General features: G+C 46.0%; 1 protein-coding gene across 2 annotated transcripts; it reads left to right on the forward strand.

Moving 5' to 3' along the window:
- IGSF9 (immunoglobulin superfamily member 9) lies at nucleotides 1-25,443 on the forward strand. Of its 2 annotated transcripts, none has more exons than XM_044677214.1 (20): nucleotides 1-73; nucleotides 405-593; nucleotides 8,546-8,698; nucleotides 9,902-10,056; nucleotides 10,343-10,460; nucleotides 14,788-14,929; nucleotides 15,469-15,616; nucleotides 16,085-16,177; nucleotides 16,351-16,491; nucleotides 18,135-18,251; nucleotides 18,504-18,654; nucleotides 18,868-18,991; nucleotides 19,593-19,768; nucleotides 20,222-20,472; nucleotides 21,050-21,134; nucleotides 21,285-21,455; nucleotides 22,026-22,068; nucleotides 22,671-23,522; nucleotides 24,512-24,639; nucleotides 24,979-25,443. In XM_044677214.1, exons 1-20 carry the CDS (start codon nucleotides 16-18, stop codon nucleotides 25,155-25,157), a joined length of 3,474 nt encoding a protein of 1,157 aa, XP_044533149.1. In that variant the 5' UTR covers nucleotides 1-15; the 3' UTR covers nucleotides 25,158-25,443. The 2 variants fall into 2 exon arrangements, with proteins under 2 accessions (XP_044533149.1, XP_044533148.1); XM_044677213.1 differs by having other exon boundaries at nucleotides 15,469-15,614; nucleotides 16,035-16,177.
- The last annotated feature ends 14 nt before the right edge of the window (nucleotides 25,444-25,457 follow it).

Consider the following 25,457-nt stretch of genomic DNA (forward strand, 5'->3'; position numbering starts at 1 on the left):
TGGGACAGCTGTGCTATGATTTGGTGCCTTGGCCTGGCCATTCTCAGCCTGCTTACAAGTCAGGGGGCTGACGGTGAGCTCCCTCTGCGGCTCGTGAAGCCCAGAACTCCACATTAAACTAGAGAAATACCACAAGGGTCCTGCTTGTGAAGGAAGTGAACCCCTAGTCCCAGAGTGGGTCCTCTGGCCTTTTTTGAAGGACTATAGGACCTTGGGTATATGCCTAGGTCAAGAGATGACCAAGATTCTGTTCTGAAGTCCAGAACATTGATGGCCATAGCTCTAGGAAGAAATGTTTCTTAATTTGAATTAAAGTCCTTTTCCCTAAGTCACCTACCTGTATAACCATGAACCAGGTATTCCCTGCTCTCTTCCCATTGCCTCTCTCCCCTCACTTCCCACAGGCCGTGTGAAACCTGAGACAGTGACAGTGGTGGGCCGTATTGGGGAGAGTGCCTTGCTAAGCTGTGACCTACTGCCCCCCTCGGGGAGGCCCCCCCTGCATGTCATCGAGTGGTTGCGCTTTGGCTTCCTGCTCCCCATTTTCATCCAGTTTGGGCTGTATTCCCCTCGTGTCGATCCTCACTACGTGGGTAAGAACCATTCCTTAGCAGGGGCAGTCATGACATAAGGATGGGAGCTTCCTAGCTTTTTGATCATTCTAACTCTCATCCCATTGTCCTGACTTACAGCCCTAGTGCCTAACCTTTGATCCCTTACCCTATAACTAACTTTGTTCAAATTGATAATACCTCTATCTTTGGGTATTCTGTACAATTTCTGTCTATCATCCACACCTCTCCCCTTCAAACTTCTAAACTAATTCCATTCTGAAATTCTATCAGACTCTACCCCAACCTCTCATAAACCCAATTCTCCTGTCTTCTGGACCCCATCTTCTGATTCCTCAACTCTTTTTTTTTTTTTTAAACCCTTACCTTCTGTCTTGGAGTCAATACTGTGTATTGGCTCCAAGGTAGAAGAGTGGTAAGGGCTAGGCAATTAGGGTTAAGTGACTTGCCCAGGGTCACACAGCTGGGAAGTGTCTGAGGCCAATTTGAACCTAGGACCTCGAGTCTCTAGACCTGGCTCTCAATCCACTGAGCTACCCAGCTGCCCCCTGATTCCTCAACTCTTGACATAGAACTGACATAGGGTTCTAGTTTGGGTCCCGGAAGTTTCCCAGGGAAGGATGCAAAAGTAAAGATCATTTTTTTGGAATTGGAAGAAACCTTAAGAGGTCATGTAGTCCAGCCCCTCAATTTCAATGATCAGAGTTCCAGGAGTCCTTAATCCATTTTTATCACAAAATTAGGGTGCAGCTTGACCATGAAGGAGGAAGTACACCTAAGCTAGTGGGAAATGCCTAGAATCTGTTGCCCAGTGGTTAAATAGGAGGAGGCCTGGATGAAGGATGTGTTTCTTTCCTTTTCATGCCTTTGGGCATAGGGTACTAGACACCAAAGTTCTCCCTCTCTTTCTAGGCCCTTTACTTCATTTCCACAGCTCCTGAATGACTCTGCTTCCTTTACTTCCCTGTCTGGAACCATAATTCTGTCTGACTGGTGCCTGGCCCCAGGAGAAGGCTCAGTAAGGTCTCTTTTCTGAATTTAGGTAGTAGAGGAAAGGGGTATTTGCAAAGAAGAAAAGACAATCTCCTTTCTCCTCACATATCCCTATGAGCTTTTCAACACCAGATAAGGGAAACCTATTGCTTACGGACCCCTTGAGTGAACTATAATTGAAAGTATTCCCTTATATCCAATCCCAGAGCTAGAGCCTTGGGATAGCAGTGATGGAGGATGGAACAAGAGCATATGAAGATAAGAACTGAATGTGATGGGGTGTCATGCTAGGGCTGGGATCCAGGACAGCAACCACTGTTGGATAGGGACAGTTTTAACCTTGATGTCGGTGGAAAAGGGGAGAATCCTAAGACTAAATAACCTTTTCCTCCACCTCTCCATCCCAAAGTCTTTCCATATAGATCCTCTCTAGGAGTGGGATACTGAGAGCCTAACCCCTTTCTCTAATTTGAATCCTGGAGGAAGCTATGGGATTGGCTGAGGCTTTTGGGGGTGGCGCCAGTGGGAGAGGAGACTGACAGGTAGTAGTGGAGGAATACCCAGTGATTTGCTTCTGGTTTGGTTTTTTTTTTTTTTCTTTTAAACTAGGGCAACTGTTGGCTATGGGCCCAGTTGGGGGAAGGGACATGATCAACTTAATTGGACCCCTCTCCCTCTGTGCTTGCAAGCTGATGCTCCAATTAGGCCCACTAGCGTACAAACAACTCCAGTCCAGCTTCACCACTGTCTCATGTAGTTAGGGTCTGTGAGGAGATCTAAACTTAAGAGTGAGGGGGGCCTCCTTGGCTGCGTAAGAAGGGCCTGCCTGGGCAGCCTCTCCTATTAGAAAGGTGGGGCTGCCTGCAAGCTCGAGAATGTGGTGGGGGCCGGGAGCGCTGGATAAAAGAGAAGAAGCTTTCCCCCATGATTCCCTTAGGGAACTGTGAAACTTAACTTTCTATCTTCCCAGCCCCCACCTTGCATCACCCACCACCACCACCCAGGTTTGGATGTCCGTCTCCAAAACAGATAATTTTCCCCTGGGGCTTCCTATGGGGGCGGAGGGATGAGCAGAGATATTTTGCCAAGCAAACACCCACTGTCTACCACCTCCCACCCCTACCCCTCATACACACAAACATACCTTTTTTTCCTCTCTATTGTTCTGGTTTCTTACTCTGCCTACTTACCTGGCTTTGTGCCTTTCTTAGCCTCATTTTCTGTTACTCCTTTTGTATTTAAGGGCTCCTGGGGGTGATCTCTCTGAGAAAAGGGCTTGGGGAATAAGAGAAGTACCTTTCCCTACTCCCTTATACCAGAGGTGAAAAGTTGCCAGACTGTACGTTGGGTTAGGAAGTCAGATAGCTTAGAGATACCTGTTGTCTGCTAACCCCTAAAATGTAGCATTGAAGACCTTCCCTTTCACTACCACCCCCACTCCCTGCCTACCCCTGAGGCCTCTTTTGCCTTTGTGTAGGGACTCCCAATCCCACAGTTGCCTAGCAACAGGAGGTGGAAGTTGTTTAGGACAATGATGCTTTGTTATAAACCTTCTGAGCTAGTAAAGGGGAGGTGGGAACCAATTCTGTGCTGTCAGTTGGGGGTGGGACTGGAGGGACCTGAGATCTAGGGCATATCTATAGGAAGATCTGTTTAAGACCAGGCTCTGGGTGGGTGGGAAGGGAATTAGTGCTATATACTGAAGAGGAATGACAAAAAACCTGATGTCAACATTGGGAGGAGTTAGAATATGGAAGGGAGAAGGGTTTTGGAGAAAACTAAGATGGGGGAGCCAGCCCTAGATGTTCTATATTCCATGAAGAGTCAACCACTTTGGAGTTTACTTGCCTGAGAAGGGCTAGAAGCTCCAGAAGTTTAGGGGGATCAGAAGGGGACTTGTAGTGTTATGGTGGGATAAACCAGAGAGAATCTGCCTTATCTCCTGCCCCAGAGTAAGGAAGGTCCCTTCCTCAGTTCAGCTCAAACATAGGTTTTTCAAGTGGAAGATATCATTTAATTGAACAGAATTTGGTTAAATGCTTAGCAGCAATGTTGGGCATGTGTGAGAATAAAAATAGAAGATAGGATGGCATATCCTTGAAGACTTTACAGATGTATAGACAAGAAACAATCTGAGCTCATTCTCTTCTTAAATACTTCAATGGATCCCTAATTTCACTGGCCTAAATCTAGCTGCTTCTGGTGCAGACAGATTACTACAGCCCATTCATTCATTTCTTGCCCCAACTTTCCCCGTTTGAAATAACCAGCACTGGGTGAAATGTTTTTTTTTTTTCCTCATCGTCATCCTTACCATAAATGATGTTTCTTTGAGCAAAAGCCCAGAACTAGATTTCTTATTTCAATTCAGAAATAATTTATTAATCCTATCCTTCAAATGTCAGGTGCTTTACTAGGTACTGGGCATATGCAAAAACAAGAAGAACCAGCCTTCTAGAAGCTGAGGTTCTTTTGGTGGGAAATAATGTCCCCAAATAAATATAAGTAAAAAATATTGTTTTGGAACAAACTCATGATTTCATTAGTATAGGAAAATCCCCATGAGAAAACTTTCTGTACTAATGTAGATAAGCAACTGCTCATGTAGACTTTTAGAGAGTTACTGTGCCCCAAGTTGTTAAGTGACTTGCCCAGAGTCACTCAAACAGTCAAGATTGAATTTGAACTCAGATATTCCTGATTCTGATACCAGTTTCTTATCTGTTACTTCAGACTGCCTCTCTGCATATATAAAATATGTACAAAATAATTGCAGAGTATTGGGAGATGAGAGAGGGTGAGACAACACAAATCCTGGGGGTGTGAGGAGATCTGGGAGAGCCTCCATTAAGGAGGGTAGGACTTGATAGGCTTTTATCTTTTTACTTTTATCTTATTGAAAAGGCAGTGTTCTATACAGGGATACAGAGAGCCCTGTAATACTTTTATCAAACCTGGCTAAGGTATAATTAGGAAAATGTTAACAAAATACATAAAAAATATAATGAAGTATAGATAATGCTAATATGTGGTTTTCTAAGTCAGGATGTAGCTTCAGGGATCCTTATGTATGATTCAGTAACCCCAGTTTCTCCTCGAATTTGACACCTGGCAAAATGGACAGAGAACTGGCCTAAAAGCCAAGAAATCAGTTTTAGGTTCTGCCTCTGATGCATACTATTGGTGTTCCCCTGGGGGGGGGGGGGAATCATTGAACTTCTTGGTGCTCTGGGTAACTCTAAATTTCAGAAAAAGTACTGACCTTCAAGGATAGAGGGAATTTTGTCATCTGGGAATTCATTCCCTCTTCTGATGAAATTACAAGTCTAGTCCTTACCCTAACTAATATTTATTGTTCAGTGGTTTTTTAGTCATGCCTGACTTTTTGTGATCCCATTTGTAGTTTTCTTGGCAAAGATACTAGAGTGGTTTGCCATTTCCTTCACCAGTTCATTTGACAGTTGAGGAAACTGAGGCAAACATGGATAAGTGACTTGCCCAGGGTCACACAGCTAGTAAGTATCTGAGGCTACATTTAAATTCAGGAAGGTGAGTCTCCCTGACACCAGGTTCAACACTCTCTCCATTGCACCAGTGAATATTGCCAGGCTCAGAAATACTCAAAGCTGAATGCTGTTAAAGTATACCAGATTAAGGAAGTGGCTGTGTATTCTCCCTGTCCTGAGTAACTTGAGAGCTCAAATGCTTCCTCCCATTCTCTCCCACCTAGAATACCCTCTTTCTCCCCTGCAGTCCTTCATGGGTATCTTCAAAATCCCCAGAGTTTATTTCTTTCAGGAAGCCTCCTCTGGCCTCCTTTGTATCTCTTTCTGCATCATTTATTTTTCATACCCTTTACATTTAACTACACAATTTGCACTAGATTTTCCTGTATTCCTTCCTCTGTTTCTGTGGTCTTATCTCTCCCATCATTCTCTAAGGCCAAGGATTATTTCCTGCTCTTTGATAACTAGTACAGAGCCGTCCCTACCTGAGTTGCCTCCCCAAGACCAGGAAAGACAGACCTAGCAACAGTCATCCTCTGGGGTATAGCACAGTGGACATCTGAGGATTACTGCCCCCCAAGTAAGCCATGGAGGCAGGTATCATCTGTTCTGCTCTGTCAGGATGGTCAAGTGTTCTGCCTCACCAAGTATTTAGGTTAACCGAGAGTTACCACAGAAATCCTGTGGGACCAAAGGCCATTTAAACATACTCCACACTGAGACATTAGGAAACACAATTTGATCTTTGATAAGTTAAAAGGCATATTAATGTCCCAAAGTCACCATCATGACATCTGTGGCCATTTTTAAGACCTTTTGAAGCAATCTGGTTACTTGAGATTCCTGGCAGTTTTGAGTCTGTATTAACTGGAATTCGTGGCATATCTTTGGTTTGTTTTAGGAAGGTGTCTATAGACCTATGTTCAGGGTACTCAATAACCAGAGGTGTGGGAATATGGTTAAATATTTACTTGCCCAGCCAAAGCTTATCATCTGGGAGGGGAATTAAATAGAAAATCCTTTAAACAAGTCCACCCCATTCTGCACTGTCATAGCTCTGCAACCAAGGACCCATCTGAGAGTGATTTACAAAGTGACATAGCCCAACTGAATAAACACCTGTTAATATGGGCCTTAATATTAACTATGAGATGGCTACATGGCAGAGTAGAGTGTCAGGCCTGGAGTCTCTTCTTCCTGAGCTCAAATGCAACCTCAAAACACTAGCTATGTGATCCTGGGCAAGTCACTTAATCCTGTTTGTCTCAGTTTCCTCATCTGTAAAATGACTTGGAGAAGGAAATGGCAAACTGCTCCAGTATCTTTGCCAAGAAAACCCAAATGGGGTTTGACTGGCCATGACTGAAAATTTGGCCATGACTGAAAAACAACTGAACAATGATATTAACTATCCTTAATATGGGTAGTTTCTCTTTACAGTCAAACTATCCTAGATTTGGAATAGCAAAGGATGTGATCATAATTTTGCTTAGTGGGAATTCAAAGGGATAGAAAGAACCAAAGTATTATAGGGAATAAGGAGTCGGAGTTGAGTTTTATAGATATGTTTGGATGTGTGTGTCTGTATTGAGAGTATACTTTTGAGTAGTGAGTCTACATTAAGCCATGTCACTTGCATATCTGTAACTTAGTTTACACATTCACTATGCCTTTCAATGAATAAGTATTTACTAAGCACCTACTATGTGCTTAATATTGCAGCATGGTCCTGGGCTTGAGTATCCAAAAGGAAACTTTGATCCCTGCCCTCAAGGAGAACACATTTAATTGGGAGATCCAGAACTTTTAGGTTTATATTTATTTCTGTACAAGTTTAGACTTCTAGTCTGGGAGCTACTTAGGTCAAGAGACTTTATTCCCACCTCCAACCCCCCTCCCCCCCACCCCATTGTATCCTCTAGCCTGAAATAAGTGTTTAATGCTTATCGAACTGAAAGAAAGAAAGCAGGAGCCTTTGATAGAATCAAGGACCAGTGGAAGGACCAGGGTCAGCAAAGGCCCAGCCATCTTGGGAGGATGAGAGGGGAAAAGGAGAAATGAGTCTAGGAGGTTGGTTTATATTAGTTTTTCTACTACAATTCCATCCCAGTGTCTTGCCTCTGGGAATGGATATAGGAGTTGTGTGTATATTTGAGTCAAGGTGTATGCTTATCTGCTACCTTGCTAGGGTATTTCTGTATCAATCTCTGTGAATTGGACACTTTGAGAGTGACTAGAGGAGGGTGACGAGGATCATGGAAAACCTTGAGTCCATGCCCTCGAGAATCCATTGAAGAAATGAGGCATGAGAAGAGAAGAGAAGGTGGGCTGGTGGGGGCAGAGTTCAGAGAATGGGAGGAGAGGAAAAGATACCTGTTTTCTCAAGGGCTGTCATGGAGGAGACATTAGACTCTTTCTATGGAGATGGGTGGAAGTTACAAAGAAGCAAGTTTAAATGTCAGATCCTCCCCCCACCCCAAAACAAACAAAAAACACAACACAACCTTTCTTTAACAGAGCGGTCCCAGAAGTGGAATGGATTATCTCAGGAATTGGGAGAAGGGGAGCTTCCTCTTTTCTTGGAGGGGTTTAAGCAGAGGTTAGATGATGATTTGTGGGTTATGTTAGTGTTTTTTTTTAGACTGGACTAAAAGGCCGATGAGATCCCTTCCAATTCTCATGTTCTGTGATTCTCCGAATCAGTTCAGGATATGAGTATATAGGCGGAAAGTTCTGCGAGCTAACAAGGCATCTGATTTTGCTTCCAGTCTGTTTGCCTGACTGACCTGGGCTCTGTCCACCCTAAGGCGCTTAGGCCTCTGATAATAGCTCTGGGAGATTAGGGGCTTTGGCTGGAAAAATTTGGCTCACGGCCAGGACAGCCAGCTCTATTAGAGTTACAGGGGCCCTGGCTCCCATGGTGGGTGGATATAGGTGGCAGGGCCAATGGTGGAGGGGAAATGGCAAGAGATGATACCTGCTCGAGGGTCTCTACAAAACAGTTTCAGCCTCATTCATGAAGAAATCTTTAGAAGTGGAATGTATTTTGGAGCAAGGAGTGAGAGGGATAATCCCTGCACAAAGGTGAAGGAAACTTAGAGCTAGTGTCTCTTTTCTCTTCCTGACTCCACTCCTAAACCAGGGGCCCTGCAAGTAGCACCTGGTCTATCTGCCTTCTTATCCTGGGGCTATCTTTGTTGGAGCAGGTGTGTTTCCTTTTGTTGGGGATGAGTCCCAAGCTGCAGAAAGAGGAGCTGGTGGAGGAGGGGAAAACAAATTTTTGGAAGGGGGAGATGGTGAAGTAGGGATTCTGGACCAAGAGACTAGCTTTTTCAGACCATTTTTTCCCAGTTGCGGTAGTAATGCTCTGTCAGGATTCCCAGGATCCAAAGGGGCAAAGGACTCTCCTGGGTGTCTGTAAGGAATTTTTCAGATAATACAACACTCCCTTACCCTGGTGTTTTTTTCTTTTAGGGCGTGTGCGACTACAGGAAGGGGCATCCTTAATCATTGAAAGGCTTCAGACCGAGGACCAGGGTTGGTATGAATGTCGTGTGCTCTTCCTGGATCAGCCCAATCCTGAAGATGACTTTGCCAATGGCTCCTGGGTGCACCTCACAGTTAATTGTACGGGCTGGGGAGCAAAGTAGTCAGGGGGAGGAAGGAAGTCTAAGGTTAGGGGAAATGTCGGGGGCAGGGGAGCTGAAAGGTGGAAACTGTTCAAACGGGAAAACAGGAAGAGGTTAATCTCCTTTCTATATAAAGTACAGTTCTATTTTATAGCTTTTCATGGCATACTCCCCACGTTTCCATGTTCTTTCTTCTCTCCTTTCTTTCCTTCCCCTCCATCTTCTCTCCAGTTCTCTATCTCCCTTTCTCCTCTGATTCCTTTCTTCCCTCCTTGCACTAATAAGACAAATTGCAAGTTTTGGGTGTTATGTACCAAATATTCACATATGATCTTAACCCTCTGCAAAGTGCCTCCACACACAGTAGCTCCTTTGAATCTTCAAAACAGGATAGGGAGGACATTTTTATCCTCATCTTGCAGATGAGACAACTAAGTACAGATTATATGTGTCTTGCCCTGACTCACCCAGTTATCTTGGAAGGATAAGGACTAGAAGTGATTGGTACTCTTTCCATTATACCATACTGCACTTCCTCCCCCTGAAATGCCCTACTCACCCCACTGGCAATTCCGAACAGGTCTGATTTGGGGGAGGGCGTGGATTCATCCAGCCGGGCTGTCCCACTAATCCTAGCCTAGCTCCCAATGACAGCTCCACCCATCGGTCATGGCCCTGGGCCATGGATTGCCAGGCCTGGTAGGGAGGAGCAGATGTGGATAGGGTCACTCTGATGAGAGCCTTTGTAGTAAAATGGAGAGAGGACTGAACTTAGAATCCAGAGGGCCTGGGGTCAAATCCTGACTCATATATTTAGTGGCTGTGTGACTCTGGGCAGGTCGTTTAACCTTTCTTGGCATATGTTTTCTCTTATGTAAAATGAGAGCATTGGACTCGGTGACCTTTAAGGTCTCCCTTCATGGTCTAAATCTGCAATGGATCCTATTGTGTATGCAATTTAATTAACCTTAGGGGCAGTTGGTTTTCTGCTGGGGAATACGCCAACATTTTTGTTTGTCTTGTGTGTCTCCTTCTCCTGGTGGGGAGAGGTGGGGGCACCTCCTGCTCCCTGGGCTGGTGAGAGGGCATAGTTGAGGGAAGATTCTGCTGACTCCCCCAAGTTAGAAACTGTACTTCTTCTTCCCATTGATTGATTGACTGTCCCGAGCCTTGCACCCTCTCATAGCCTCTTTTTCAACAGCTCCTCCCAGCTTCCTGGAGATTCCTCCACCAGAACTAGAGGTTCGGGAGTGGGAGCCAGTGACCCTGCACTGTGCAGCCAGTGGCAGCCCCCAGCCTCAGGTGGCCTGGAAGCGTGATGGGCGAGACTTGGGCCAGGGCCAGGGCCAGGTGCAGGTATGAAGCAGGAAGGGTGGGGAAGGAAAGGAATTGGGGAAGCGGTGTAGGGATTGACCAAGCCATGGGCAGAGAGGATGGAGGGGGCTGTGACTACACCTCCCCGCTGCTGGAGGCAGGAGGCGGTTGGGTGTGATCTGTTCCTGGAACTGAGTGCCATAGTCACAGGGTCTCCCTGTTCTTGGGATTCTTCTGCCCTCTCCTGGTCATCCCTGGTATCACATGACTAAGCTTGGGACTGAAGCTGAGAGGAGAGCTCTGTTCCTCCCTTCCACTCTTCCCCCAGGTGCAGAATGGGACCCTTAGAATTGGAAGAGTGGAACAGTCCAGTGCTGGAATCTATACGTGCCATGCCTCCAACACTGAGGGCAGTGCCACTCACGCTACCCACCTGCTGGTGCATGGTAAGCAGTAGGGTTGAGGGTACTTAAGGACAAAGGGTATGGGGGTGGGAAGGGAAAGAGATGATGATGTGGTAGAAAATGGAAGAAGAGCTAAGGACTGGAAAATCGAAGACACTGAGTCCTATAGAAAGGACACAGGGACTAGGGAGAGAAGGAACTGAATATGAAAACTTCTGTGCCCTGATCCCATCCTCTCCTGTTTCTTAGAAGCTTAGTCGTTCCATCATCCCCTTGCCACCATCTTCAATCTCTCCCTGTATAATGGCTCCTTTTCTGCAGCCTATTAGCATGCCAGCATCTCCCCCATCCTTGAAAAAACTCATCTCCTCAAGTTATCACCCCGTATCTCTTTTTCCTTTTGCAGCTAGAATAAATCATCCATATTCCATTTACCCTTATTTGCTCACTCTCTATTCTTCTTGACCTCCCACTACTTGAAACTGCTCTCTCAAAGATTACCAATGATCTTTAAACTACCAAATCTAATGTCCTTTTTTCCGTTCTCGTTTTCTATGACTTCTTGGTAATTTTTGGAACTGTTGACCAACCCTTCCTCCTGGGTATTCTCTTCTCTCTTTTCTCTTAAGACACCACACTCCTCTGGGTCTCCTGTGTATCTAGCTACTCTTCTCTTCATTCTTCTTTGCTGCCTCATCATATATCTTCGGCCACCTATGTACATATTCTCTCTCCCTTTATGATTTCACCAGCTTTCATGGGTTCTTAGCCCAGGGTCCATTAATTTATTTAAAAAATATTTTGATAACTATATTTTGATGTAATTGAATATAATTTATGTCGGTTTATACATTGAAAAACACTTTTGAAAAGAGCTCCACAGGCTTTACCAGATTGCCAAAAGACTCCATGACTCATAAAAGGTTAATAATCCCTGAATTAAACTGTTATCTCTATGCAGGTGCATCTCTATCCCACATTTATAAATTTAGCCCAAATCTCTTCTTCTTTCCTCAGTTGTTAACGTTCTCTCCATTTTCAAATCAAATTCCCACATTTATAAATTTAACCCAAATCTCTCTTCTTCTTTCCTCAGTTGTTAAAGCTCTCTCCATTTTCAAATCAACTTGTATTTACTTACCTCTTTACATGTTGTATTTTTCCCCTCTAGGCAATGAGTTGTTTGAGGGTAGAAACATTTTCCTTTTGGTTTTTGTATTCCTGATATCTAGTACAGTGCTTTTCACATAGTGAACACCTAATATATTTTAAAAATTCAAATTGAATATGATGTTGAGAATGGAGATTTTTTTTTAAATGACAAAATCAGAGGACAGATAGAGCTGGTATCTGAAGGCTGAGGTTTGTGAAGAGGGGCCTCTTGGGCTAAGCCATTATCCTAAAAACAATATCTTGGTTTTGGGGGCATCAGTTGATTTATAAATAATTATTGAGTCTCAGCTATGTTCCCAGTCATGTTATATTTGTCATAGAAGAAGCAATAGCCTGGGATCACTGGGTTTAGAGCTGTGATGGGACCTTTGAGATCATCTAGTCTCACCTTTTCATTTTACAGATGAAAATGCTAAGTCCTAGAGAAGTTCAATAACTTTTCTAAGATCACTCAGATAGTAAGTGAGCGGGTCATCTGACTCCAGATTCAGGGAAGATCCAACTACATTACCCTTAAGAACTAGTAGTCTGATTGGAGAGCACCAGAACACATAACGCCACTACAGATACAAGCACTTAATAGGAGAGTGTTGGCTAGGAATGTGTCAGGACTTTTCAGGAGGAAAAAAGACTTCATAGAAGTCTGGGAAATAGAGGATGGATTGGATTTAGATAAGTGGAGAAGAGGAGGAAGTAAGGAATTTCAAGTAGGTATGACAGATGCTGAGCAAAAGCATGGAGGCAGGAATGAATGAATGAATGAATGAATGAATATTTTGTGTGATGAGAGACCAGAATGGAATGGAATGGAGTTGTGTATTGGGGAAAGGAATAAAGTTGGTTTCATAGATTAGATGACTACTTTTTTAGCACTTTTTTGGAAGAAAGGAAGGAAGGGTTCATTACACATTGTGTCAGGCTTTGTACTAAGCATTTTACAAATATCTCATTTGATCCTTAAAACAAAGCTGCAGGGGCAGCTGGGTAGCTCAGTGGAGTGAGAGTCAGGCCTAGAGACGGGAGGTCCTAGGTTCAAACCCGGCCTCAGCCACTTCCCAGCTGTGTGGCCCTGGGCAAGTCACTTGACCTCCATTACCCACCCTTACCACTCTTCCACCTATGAGACAATACACCGAAGTACAAGGGTTAAAAAAAAAAACACAAAAAAACAAAGCTGCAAGGTAAGTGCTATTATTCCTATTTAGCAGTTGAGAAAACTGAGGCAGACAGAGGTTACATGATTTTTCCATGGTCATTCAGCAAGTAGGGGTCTGAGGCTGGATTTGATCTTAGATCTTCCTGGCTCCAAACCCAGCAATCTATCTACTCTTACCACCTAGCTGCCTCAGAAGGGTTTCTTGATCAGGTATAGATTTGATTAGATGGCCTCTGAATTCCTCTGCATCTCTGAGATGATCTGATTTATATTAGGAATGTCATGAAGAATTATGATAATAGTTAGCACTTTTATAGTACATTATGGTTTACCAAGCACTTTACATATATTCTTATTTGAACTTCAAAACAACCTAAGGAGATAGGTACTATCATTATCACTATTTTTACCAATGAGGAAACTGAGGCTGAAAGGTTAAATGACTTACTCCTAGTCACAGAGTTAAGATTCCAACTCAGTCTTCTGGAGTCTGGCACTCGAACTACAGTACCACTTAACTGTCCTCTTGAGAGCCAAAGACTTGATACCATAAAAATATTTACCTTCTCTGGACCTCAATTTCTTTATACATAAAGTGAGGTTGTACTAGAGGAAGTAGAGATATCCAGGGCACATTTTGATAAAGGAGAAACATTCCTGGGGTGGAACCAGGGGATTTGAGACTCCAGCTCTGCCACCTGAGTGACCATGTATCAGTCACTCAATCTTTCAGGGTCTTGGTTTCCTCATTCTATAAAATAAGAGGGTAGGACTAGATAGCCTTAGAGTTCCTCTAGTGAAAGCCTATGATTCTAACTCCTAGAACATACTAAGTGCTTAATCAATGGTCATGGAATTGAATTGAATCTTATAATTGCTAAGGTTCTTCCCACCTTTAGCTCCTATGCTCTTTTTTTTTTAACCCTTACCTTCTATCTCAGAATCAATAATTGGTTCCAAGGCAGAGAAGTAAGGGCTTAGGCATTGAGGGTTGAGTGACTTAGTATATGAGGGCTAATTTGAACCCAGGACCTCTGGTCTCCAGGCCTGGCTTTCAATCCACTTAGTCACCTAGCTGCCCCTAGTTCCTGTGCTCTTAAGGAAGTGAAGAGCCATGGTATATTCTTGAGTAGTAAATGACATGATGAAAGAGAGTTTATAGATATTTAGTCTTGCAGTGATTAATATGCCTGATAGTTTGAGGAAGAAGGAGAGATTGGAATCAGACCATCCAGAAGATATCTGCAGTGGATAGAGCACTGGGCTTGGAGTTAGAAAGATTTCAGTTTAAATTAAGCTTTAAGCTAGCTGTGTGATGCTGGGCAAATCACTTAACCCGAATGGCCTCAGTTCTTCATCTGTAAAATGAAGACATATTGGAGGAGGAAATGGCAAACTGCTCCGGTATCTTTGCCAAGAAAAACTCATAGACAAAAACTCATGGGGTCACATAGAGTCAGACACTCCTATACCACAACAACAAGGTGATGAGAGCCTGAACTAGGGCAGGGAAAATAGGAACCGAAAGTAAAAAGAATCTGAAAGACATTTTGAAGGAAGAAAGAAGACTTAGGATGGACATATAGACTGAAGGAGAGCAAAGGCTCAAGAATAACCTCAAGCTTTGTGGACTGGGATGGAGGGATAGGAGAATGCCCAGATTGTAGCCTTGAGTTTGTTTATGGGTTGATGGGAGCCTCTCTCGTTGATCAGCTTGAGGATGCCATGGGCCATGCCTGGGTTTTACTCCAGCAATGCCCTTTGCCATCCATCCTCACTTCTGTCTTCTCCCTGATGAAAATGGGAGAGTTAGGAAGGGGAACTGGCTTGTAGGGGAAATTGTGATTATGTGTATTATTACAAGTGGAGATATCCTGTTGCTCTTCTGTCTCCATAGCAAACTGTTTGTTTGTAATCTGTCTGAGAGAGAAGGTTGAGGGGATGGAGACAAAGATGGAGACAGGGAGAAGCAGAGAGTTCTTTCTTCTGTGTTGAGGACATGAATATGGTAGAGTTCCCTTTGATGTGCTAATTCCACAGGACCTCCAGTCATCATCGTGCCCCCCGAAAATAGCACAGTTAATGCCTCCCAAGATGCCTCCTTGGCCTGCCAGGCCCAGGCTTACCCTGCCAATCTCACCTACAGCTGGTACCAGGGAAGCACCAATGTCTTCCACATCAGGTGAGATCTGGGGAGGATCAAAGACAGTGCTACCCATTAGTTCTGTCTGAATAGAAGGGAAATGGGTGGGGAGTGGAGACAAATGGAGGGGGAACCCTTTCTGGGTGGGACAGGGGCCCTGACAACCTCTGTAAGAACCCCAAACAGCAATGGAAGGGCAATACAGGTATTATAGAGTCAGCCCTCCCTGAATCAGTTTTCTTTACTCTTTTCTAATGGATCAGAGGTGATAGTATAATGGCCTCTCTCTCTTTGCTGTCACCAGTCCCCAAATTTACCAACTTCTCACCACTAACCCATTTTCTTGGCCTAGACAAAGTTGTCCCCTTTAGTTTCCCTTGTTCACCAGAACTAAAGCTGGAGAGTTTTGTATTTTTTTTCTTCTACCACTGGTCCCTTCCTGGCTTCAAAGTAGAGATGGGAAGAAATTCATATGAGGAAGAAACTTATGGAGAACAGTCTGAGGTCCAGCTGCTAGTGCTATCCCCCCACCTGCTCTAGAATTCTTTTACATACTCTCCACACATACTCCATTGCAGCCGCCTGCAGCCCCGAGTTCGGATCCTGGTGGATGGAAGCCTCCGGCTGCAGGCTACCCAGCCAGATGATGCTGGACGCTATACCTGTGTGCCAAGTAATGGCCTTCGCCACCCACCCTCAGCATCTGCCTACCTCACTGTTCTGTGTAAGACCTTCCCCTAGAGTTCCCTGTTCCCTGTGGCTCTGGCCTTTCCTTCTAAAACTATTTTCTCATCACAGTATAAGGGGGAAAATAAGAAACCAGGGTTTTGCAACTCCTGCAAACTTAGCAAAAGGCATGGGTTTGCAAAAGGATCTGGTTACACGCACAGAACTGAAGGGGCAGTTCCAGAATCTGGGGAAGATATCAAACTGAGGACCAAAGACCGTTGAGGGTCTGTTGTTCCTGTTTGGCCAGGAGAGTGGAGAGTCCGCTTACTAACCATTTTCAACTCCCAGTGTATCATCACTTGCCTCACATCCCCAGACTCCTGTCCTTACCCTTTCTCCTCCTCCACACCACAGTGACATAGGGTATTCTGGTCCATATGTCTTTTCCCTCCCTTTGCTGCCTACTTGCCTTCAGACCCTGCCCAGGTGACAGCAATGCCCCCAGAGACTCCCCTGCCTGTGGGGATGCAAGGAGTGATACGATGTCCCACCCGTGCCAATCCCCCTTTACTCTTTGTCAACTGGACCAAAGATGGCCAGGCCCTGCAGCTGGACAAGGTACTGGCTTGGCAGAGGGGGAGAAAGTTCACAATGGGAGCAAGATGGGATGAGGAGGAGAGTTGGGGATTGGGGGCTTTGGGTTTTCATGTAAAAATGGGAGGGGGCAATATAGCCTTGCAATGTCTCCTTCAATCTCTGACATTCTATGGTTCCTCTGGTCCCACCCCCAGTTCCCAGGCTGGTCCCAGGCTTCAGATGGCTCACTAGTCATTGCTCTGGGGAATGAGGATGCCTTAGGAGAATATACGTGTACTCCCTACAACAGCCATGGCACAGCTGGGCCTTCCTCCCCAACTCGTGTGCTGCTCAAGGTGAGCAAAGGTCCCTGGCCGATTCTGTCCACGACTTCCCCAGCCTCTCCTTATCCTCCGGCACCTGTGGCAGAAACTCTCTGATGCCGGGTCTCCCAGACAGTGTTCCCAGGAGAGATAAAGTAGGGAAAGGGACAGAAACAATATCCATTCTGTACAGAGCCATGCTAGACACTTAAGGAAGTGTGGCACTAAATAGATCATCCCTGCCTTCAAGGAGTCTATAATCTAATAAGAAAATAAAGTACTGCAGCCCACTCGAATACACAGTGATAAGTCACTGCAGTAGAGGAACTGCAAAATAAAGGGCTAGATGAGATTTAAGGGAGAAATTAGTCCTGGCAGGAGGGTTCTGGAAGACTTTTGTGGAGATAGCTTTTGAGTTGGATTTAAATTCATCTCAACAGCCTTTCAACTGAATAGGAATTTATTGAATGTTGTGTATACGTACATCTCATAGAATGACAAAAATCAAACAGTCCCTGCCCAAAAAGAAGATTATAGCCTATGGCTTCAAACAAAGGATAAAGAATTGCAGCTAGGTAGCTCAGTGGATAGAGCACCAAGTCTGGAGATGGGAGGTACTGGGTTCAAATCTAACTTCAGACATATATCAGCTAGGTGACCCTGGGCAAGTCATTTAACCCCAGTTGCCAACCCTTACTGCTCTTCTGCCATGAAACTGTTACTTAGTATTGATTCTTAAACAGAAGAAGGTTTTAAAAAAAACAGTGGGTAGAAACTGAAGAATTGAAGGGAAGTAGGGGGTACATTCTGGAATTAGGAACATCATGAACAAAAGCATGGAGATAAGAAGATGCAAAGCATGCTTTAGCTTGACTAGAATGTATAGAGGGGGTGAGGAACCTTAAAGCCAACTCTGTGCAAGGCACTGTGCTAATCCTCATGACAACCCTTGCAAGGTAGGTGATAATATTATTCTTACTTTACAGTTGAGGAAACTGAGGCAAATAGAAGTTACATGATTTGTCCAGCGTCATACAACTAAAAAGTGTGCGAGGGTAGATTTGAACTCGGGTCTATCTTGCTTGAAAGTCCAGTGCTCTGTCCACTTCACCACCAGCTGACTCAGATAAGGGTGATGCTAGATTGTGGGAAGACTTGAATGCTTGACTTGGTTTAATGAACTTTCCTTTGTATGTAGGGAGGCACTAAAGATTTTTGAGCAGTTTTGATATGACTTAGGCACAAGGTAAATTTATGTGGTAGGGGAGAAGGAGGAGGATACAACCCATTCTCCCTGACCATCTGAATTCCTGAATAAAAAGTTGGCATTGAAGTCACCAAATCAAGAATTAGAGAACTGTTCCTTCTTATTCCTCCTGACCTGTTGAAAGCACTTCACTCTCTTCTGTAGCAGGCAGGTACTCTCAGTTGACTGTCTATCCCAAAGGGTCATCTCCCTCCCTCCTTCCTTCCCATCCCATATTTTCTGCCACCTCAGCTCATGGGGAGTCAGAAAAATTAGGGAGGTTAGCAGGAGAAGAACATGAAAAGAGAGAGAGCTAGGTGATGGGAGAGGCTGACCCATAGGCATATAAGACAGATGTACATGTTAAGAATGAGATGGGGTACCCCCAACCCCTGTCCTTCCTCCCTTCAAACCTTGATCTTCGTTGCAGGCTCCTCCAGCTTTCATTGAACAACCAAAGAAAGAGTACTTCCAAGAGGTGGGGAGGGAGTTGCTCATCCCTTGCTCAGCCCGTGGGGATCCCCGCCCTGCCATCACCTGGGCGAAGGTGAGATACCCAGACTGAGGGCCCCATGGTACTCAGTATTCACTTTCCTCCTACCCTTTCATCCTCAGGCATCTTGTGGGAAGAAAGAACCCTAAAAGCCTCTTCTGAGGAGGAGGAGAAGGAGGAGGCAGGGAATTCCAGGATCTCATTCTCATTTATGGGGTGGAGTAATGTTAGGGAGGAAAGGAGTGCCTTGGGTAAGGAGTGTATGGCAGGCTTTGTCACTCAGAGTGACAAATGGTTTTTCTGCAGGTGGATCGGGGCCTTCGGGGTGAGGCCCAGGTGGATAGTAATAGCAGCCTAGTCTTGCGGCCATTGAGCAAAGAAGCCCACGGGCGATGGGAATGCCGTGCCAGCAATGCTGTGGCTCGTGTGGCAACTACTACTAACATCTACGTGTTAGGTCAGTGTCCAGGGGTCAGGGTTTGGGGCAGAGAGCATGGGGTAGGACAGATGGGAAATCTGGGCATATGGGGGTTTGGCTCCAGATTCAGAATGATGGAGGAAAATGGAAAGGGGCTTCAGGATAGAGGTTGGGGCCTCTAGCAAAATCCTGCCCTAACTCCTTCCAAATCTACTAACCCTAATTCTACCCTTTCTCCATCCTCCAAAAAAGGCACCAGTCCCCATGCTGTCACCAATGTGTCTGTGCTGGCTTTGCCTGAGGGGGCCAATGTCTCCTGGGAACCTGGTTTTGATGGTGGCTACCTGCAGAGATTCAGTGTATGGTATACCCCTCTGTGAGTATCCCCTTTCCCCCTACTTCTTCCTGGTCAGTTCCTTGAGGTTTTTCTCTTTTTCTTAACCACCTCAATCTCACTGCCCTTCTCCTTCATGTTCCATCCCCATTCCCTATCCCAAACTTCCCCAAATATCTAATCTCTCTGTCCCAATGGTTCTATGTCCCTAGCGGCAGTTGTGGACCAGGGACCATTGGGGATCTCCTAGATTCTTTCAGTGGGTCCATAAGGTCAAAACTATTTTGGTAATGCTACTGACTTTTTTGTTTCTAATATAGTAAATATCAATACATATAACCCACATAAATAAAAGTTTGAGAATGGCTGAGGTTATCTGATGGGTTAGTCTCAGTTCCCTCAGTCAGAATGAGATCAGGAGCCAAAAGAGGAGATAGGAGGACACTTATAGAAAGGAGTGGGTTGAGGGGACAGGAAGACATAGGCTACTTATTTGTCCTGGAACCTGAGGGCTCTCATGATTCTGCCACCTCCTATCCCATCCCTTCCTCATTCTGGAAATTCTGTACCGTATTGTCTCCTTCAGGAGACGTAATTACCTCACTGCTTCTGTCTTCAGTTTCCTCAATCTCAATTTCCACAGGGCCAAGCGTCCTGACCGTGCCCACCATGACTGGATATCTCTGCCAGTGCCTGCAGGTGCTGCCCACCTAGTGGTAGCAGGTCTGCAACCTCATACCAGCTATCAGTTCAGTGTCCTGGCCCAGAACAAGCTAGGGAGTGGCCCATTTAGTGAGATCATCTTGTCTTCCCCAGACGGTGAGGTTTCTCATCCTAATGAGCTACAAAGATAAAACTGTGGTGTGGGGAGTGGCAGAGGTAGAGGTAGAGGTAGGGCAGGGATGTGGGAAGGGTCTGAGAGGGGCTTGGGTTGGGGGGAATGAGGAATCGAGAAGGGAGGGAGGCGTTTGGGAACTTGGGCATGGAGAGGCAGTTGTAGAGGGGACTATTAGAGAGGGGTGTTATTGGCTTATACTGTTTGCAATAATGGTAAAGGGATGAATGTTAAGGGGAGAAGGATCTACAAAATGGAATGTTGGTTCAGAAAAGACAATGGGAGCTTGGGAATTGTGGAAGGATTTGGATGAGGTAGAGCCCTTTTTTTGGAAAGAAAAGAGATGAGTGCCAAGGAACTGGAAGTCTGAAGAAGTAGAAAGGTTTTGGGGGTAGTGAAGCAAATTTCTTTCCTGAATGTCCCTCTGTTCCCAGCAGGGCTCCCAACCACTGAGGAGGTCCCTAGCCCACACCCTACGGAATCCCAACTACCCCTGTCCCCACCCAGAGGGCTTGTGGCAACAAAGACACCAAGGGGTGTGCTACTGCTCTGGGAGCCTCCCTTGCTGGCACCTGAACCATTGGCTAGCTATGCCCTGGAAGGGCGGCATGGCTCTCATGGCTGGGAAGTGTTGGACAGGGCCATCAGTGGAGCTGATACTCAGCTACTGGTGCCTGGGCTCATCAAGGTAGGAGAGAAGAAGGAAGAGAGACAGAACCAGACATGGGGAGACAAGAGGGAGGGAGAAGGGAAAGGGGGAAAAGGGGATGTACTTTTAGGCACTTATTGATATGCCAGGCAACACTAAACGCTAGGAATACACATAGAAACAAACAAGATAGCCTCTACTCATAAATGGGGGGGGGCCTGGAAGTAGGGAGAAGGGCTAGAGGAGTAGTATGAGGGCAAGGCTGCAATCAATGGATGGAACAATCAGAGTGAGACCCAGAGAGAGGGTCTGGAGTGAAGTGAAGTGTCTGGGCCATTTGGAAAATGTTGGTCTGGGCTAAGGAGTCACCAGTTGGGAAAATGGGCTCTAGAGTAGAGATTTCTTTAGGATGGAAGGGTGGTAGGTGAAGATTAATTTTCTTCTGAGGGCTCTCCTCCTATGTCCTTTGACATTTTCCAGGTTAATCTTCTGCTCCTTATTCACTGTTTCCTTATCCCCATCACCTTCAAAAAGGCATTTTATTGTGTGCCTGCTCTGTGTAGGCCACTGAGCTATATCTATACCTCCTGTTCCCTGCTCTCTTGCCTCAATTTAGGATTCCTTCTACGAATTTCGTCTCGTGGCTTTTGCAGGCAGCTATATCAGTGACCCCAGCAACGTTGCCAACATCTCTACAGCTGGTGAGGCCTGGGGTGGGACTATCCTGGGTTTTAAGGAGTAGTAGAACCTCCTCACCTTTGGGAATGGTGAGCCCTCAGAATCTTTTGACTCATTCTGTTGGCCTCAGCTCCCCATACTGACTTCTCTTCTCTCCCTACCTCTATACTCAGGCATGGAGGTGTACCCTTCCCGAACACAGCTTCCTGGCCTATTGCCCCAGCCTGTGCTGGCTGGTGTGGTAGGTGGTGTTTGCTTCCTGAGTGTAGCTATTCTCATCAGCACAGTAGCTGCCTGTGCCATGAACAGACGTCGGGCTGCCAGACTCCGAAAACGCCACCGAGGTAGGTGCTGAACCACTGCAACCTGGATCCTGTTGCCCATCTAGACTCTGGTTTCTCATTTGTGCCTCAACTGGGGGGAGAGGGGTGTACCCTAGCCTCACTTATCCTTTCACTTGGTCCTCCTCTTCACCCCCAAGAAAGGCTCCTCTACCTACCTGGCCCCTTGCCCTGTTAAGCCCCTACCCCTTCACCTGGCCCCACTTCTGAGCCCCAGGGCAGCTCCTGTTCTTCTAGGTGGCTTCCCCTAATATAATTCCCATTCTGCTTTAGACCCCAGGCAGAGGTTTCTACCTGATGCCCATACTTGTGATGAACACCTCCTCTTTTCCCCTTCTCTGCCCCCTACAGTTCTGTGCCATGCCCTATCCCAGAGCTCTAAAGATCCCTGCCCTGTCCCCTGCTCCTTCCCACTCTTTTGTAGAGGGCTTTTGGAGCTTCCCATGTTGGGGCTGGGGACTCCATGGGGTGGGTAGGAGGAGCATGTCCCAGGGACTGGATCATGGAGTAAACAAAAGACCAGAGTCCTCTTTCCATGGCTATCATCATGCCCCTGTTCTCACACCCTTCCAGATCTACCACTCATCTTCTCCCCCCCAAGGAAGTCACCTCCGAAGTAAGTTCTTCCATTCCCTAGTCCTGTGACCCTGCTGTGCCCTGGGCTGTGCTATTTCCTTTATTCTCCTTCAACTTAGGTGGGGAAGCAGCAGGTGGAGACTTGGGGGATGGGTGAGGCTTGATTGGCATAGAGTTTGAAGGGGGACCCTGAGGAAGGAAGCTTCACCTTTGGCCTTCCCACAGGCATGGGTCATCGTGCCAGTCAATGCCCAGTCTACCACCACTGCCATGCTAGCCTTCTCTTTCCTTTAGACCAGGGGTTCTTAACTCAAGAGTTCCATGAACAACATCAACAATAAAAATTATAATAGTTCCAATAGAATTGATTTATTTTGTAATCTATCTGTTTTATTTTGTACATTTAAAAACATTATTCTGAGCTAGAGTCCATAGGTTTCATCAAACTGCCACTGTGGCTTTTGACAAAAATGGTTAAGAACCCCTGTTTAGATGCTCTGGCTTTGCCTTCTGCCTTTGTCTCCTTGGCATTGTCTTGTCCTATTCAAATTTCCCATCTCCCATCTCTGGCTCTTGGGTGGTTGGAGTTGTCCTTTGTCTCCTCTGTGCTGACATGGGCACCGATGCCCCATCTTTCTCCAGTTCTGCTCCAGGCTCGGGCAGCCCTGACAGTGTGGTGAAGCTCAAACTCCAAGAGTCCCCATCTCTCAGCCTCCGACAAAGCCTGCTGTGGGGGGAGCCTGCCCAGCTCCCCAGTCCTCCTGCTGCCCAGATCCTGCCTAGCCCGCTTCCCCTGGAACCAATCTGCCGAGGCCCGGATGGGCGCTTTGTGATGGGACCAGGTGCCGAGTCCCCCCAGGTTTTGCTGACCCAGATCCAAGATGAGCCCCAAAGTGCAGACCATTGCCAGGCTAGATCATTTGACTGTAGCAGCAGCAGTCCTAGTGGAGTGGTCCAACCCCTTTACATTGCTGACATCAGTCCTGTGGGCCCGCCACCTAGCCCCCTGCCAGCCCCTGGTCCCCTGCTGCAGTATTTGAGTCTCCCCTTTTTCCGGGAGATGAATGTTGATGGGGACTGGCCCCCTGCTGAAGAACCCAGTCCTGCTCCACCCCTTGACTACATGGACACTCGGCCAGGGCCTGAGACAACTCAATCTCGACCTCTAGACTCATCATTAGGCCTTCCTAAGGCAGTTCTACCTGGGGGTAGGGTCAGTGGTGGGGGCTCTGATTCATCCTACACTGCTTTGGCAGACTGGACACTTCGAGAGAGGGGGCTCCCTGGGCCAGCCCCTGCTGTACCCAGAGGCAGCCTCACCAGTCAGAGCAGTGGGAGGGGTAGTGCCTCCTTCTTTCGCCCACCCTCACTGGCCCCCTCTCTGGGGGGCAGCTACCTCAGTCCCCCCTCAGGGGACACTAGCAGTTGGGCCAGTGGAGGAATTGGCCTTGAGAGGTGGCCTCGGAGGGAACACGTGCTGACTGTCAGTAAGAGGTAAGGATTTTTTTTCCCAGTACAGGATCTCAATCCCAGATCCCCTTTCCCTTTTCTATTGCCTTCTTTTCTTACTCTTCTCATTCTTCCTCCCTTGGGCCAAGAACTTGATTTAGCTATCTTCTTTTTTTTTTTATTTTTGTCATGCAAAACACACTTCCATATTGGCCATTGTTGTAAGAATTAACTCATACAAAACAAAAACCCCCAGATAAAACCTTAAACACACCAATGTCAAAGATAGTATGCTTTGGTCCAAATCCATTTGACGCCAACAGTTCTTTCTCTGGAAGTGAATAGTGTTCTCCGTTATGTCTTTCATGATTGCCCCAGATCATTGCATTGCTGAGTGTAGCCAAATTTTGACAGATTAATCATCATTCAATATTGTTGTTCTCCACATTCTGTTTATTTTGCTCCACATCAGTTCTGTAGCTCTTTCCAGTGTTTTCTGAAACCATCTGAAACTATCATTTCTTATAGCACAATAGTACTCCATCACCAACATGTACTACAGTTTGTTCAGCCATTCCCCAGTTGATGGACATCCTCTCAATTTCCAATTCTTGGCCACCACAAAAAGAGCTGCTAAAATATTTTTTGCACAAATAAGTCCTTTCCCCTTTTTAATTATCTCTTTGGGATACAGTCTTGGTAGTGGTATTACTGAATCCAAGGGTACACACTATTTTATAGTCCTTTGGACATAGTTCCAATGGCCCTCCAGAATGGTTGTATCTGCTCACAACTCCACCAACAATGCATTAGTGCCCCAGTTTTGCCACATCCTCTCCAACATTTATCATTTTCCTTTACTGCCATATTGGCCAATCTTCTTAAATTCCTCTGAAGGTACTGGCTAATCTCTGATTGTGTGAATTCCTCCGAGCCTAAGGGTACTTTCCATCACCAATCCTGGATGAGGGAGACCATAGTACCCTAAACCTTTCTCCTCCATAACCCACATGTACATAATTATATGTCTACAGGAGGAACACTTCAGTGGATGAAAACTATGAGTGGGATTCTGAGCTTCCTGGAGATTTGGAACTCCTAGAATCCCTACATTTGGGACAGAGGGGTGGTGGCCTCCGGGTCCAACCTGAACTGAAACTAGGTATGTGAGATCCAGGTCAGAGGATCAGGTCCCAGTCTCTTCATCCTTCCCACCTCAGTTCACTGGACAGCTCTCCACCCCAGGATTTTCTCTTCCTATCTCTCTAACCCTGGATTCAGCTCATTTCCAACTTCCAGTAAAATTTAGTTTGGAGTTGTACCTTTACTCTCTATTTTGAGATAATAGGATATTCCTGTCTTACTCACACAAGGGAGATTGGCTTAATCACTCTCTTCTCCATGTTCCTCGATTAGCTTGTCCCCTAAAGCTTTGGTAACCTCAAAATCGGTTGCTTAAAAATCCTCTCATCTCTCATTCCTCTGCTTCATGCTCTCACAGGCTCCAAGGAACCAAAGGAAGGCACCTGGGACACTGCCCACCTCCCTGGGCCAGAAGAACGATGTGCTGCACTCCGTGAGGAGTTCTTGGCCTTCCGACGTCGACGTGATGCTACCCGGGCAAGGCTGCCTGTTCGTCGGGATCCCATTAGCCATCCTGAGCAAGCCACATTGCTATGAAACCCCTGTGGTGGTGGGACAAGGACCTATGGGATACCAGGGACATCATTTCCCCCAGCTGGTACCTAGACACAAACACTGCCTGGGTGAAGAATGTGGGTAGTAATGTCTCCCTTAGGTTGAATTGAGTTTCCCCAGAGGGGCCTCTCTTTCCCCCAGGGCAAAGTGAGGGTAGCTACAAAGATCTCAGGGTCAGCCCCTGCCCCTTCTGTGTGAATGAGGTGTGGGGAAGGTTTTTTTTTTTTTTTTTTTTTTTAAACAGGCAATTAAAGAGAGACTGAGAATACTTTGCTTGTGTGT

Source organism: Gracilinanus agilis, chromosome 4 (genome assembly GCF_016433145.1).
Source record: "Gracilinanus agilis isolate LMUSP501 chromosome 4, AgileGrace, whole genome shotgun sequence".
NCBI lineage: Eukaryota > Metazoa > Chordata > Mammalia > Didelphimorphia > Didelphidae > Gracilinanus > Gracilinanus agilis.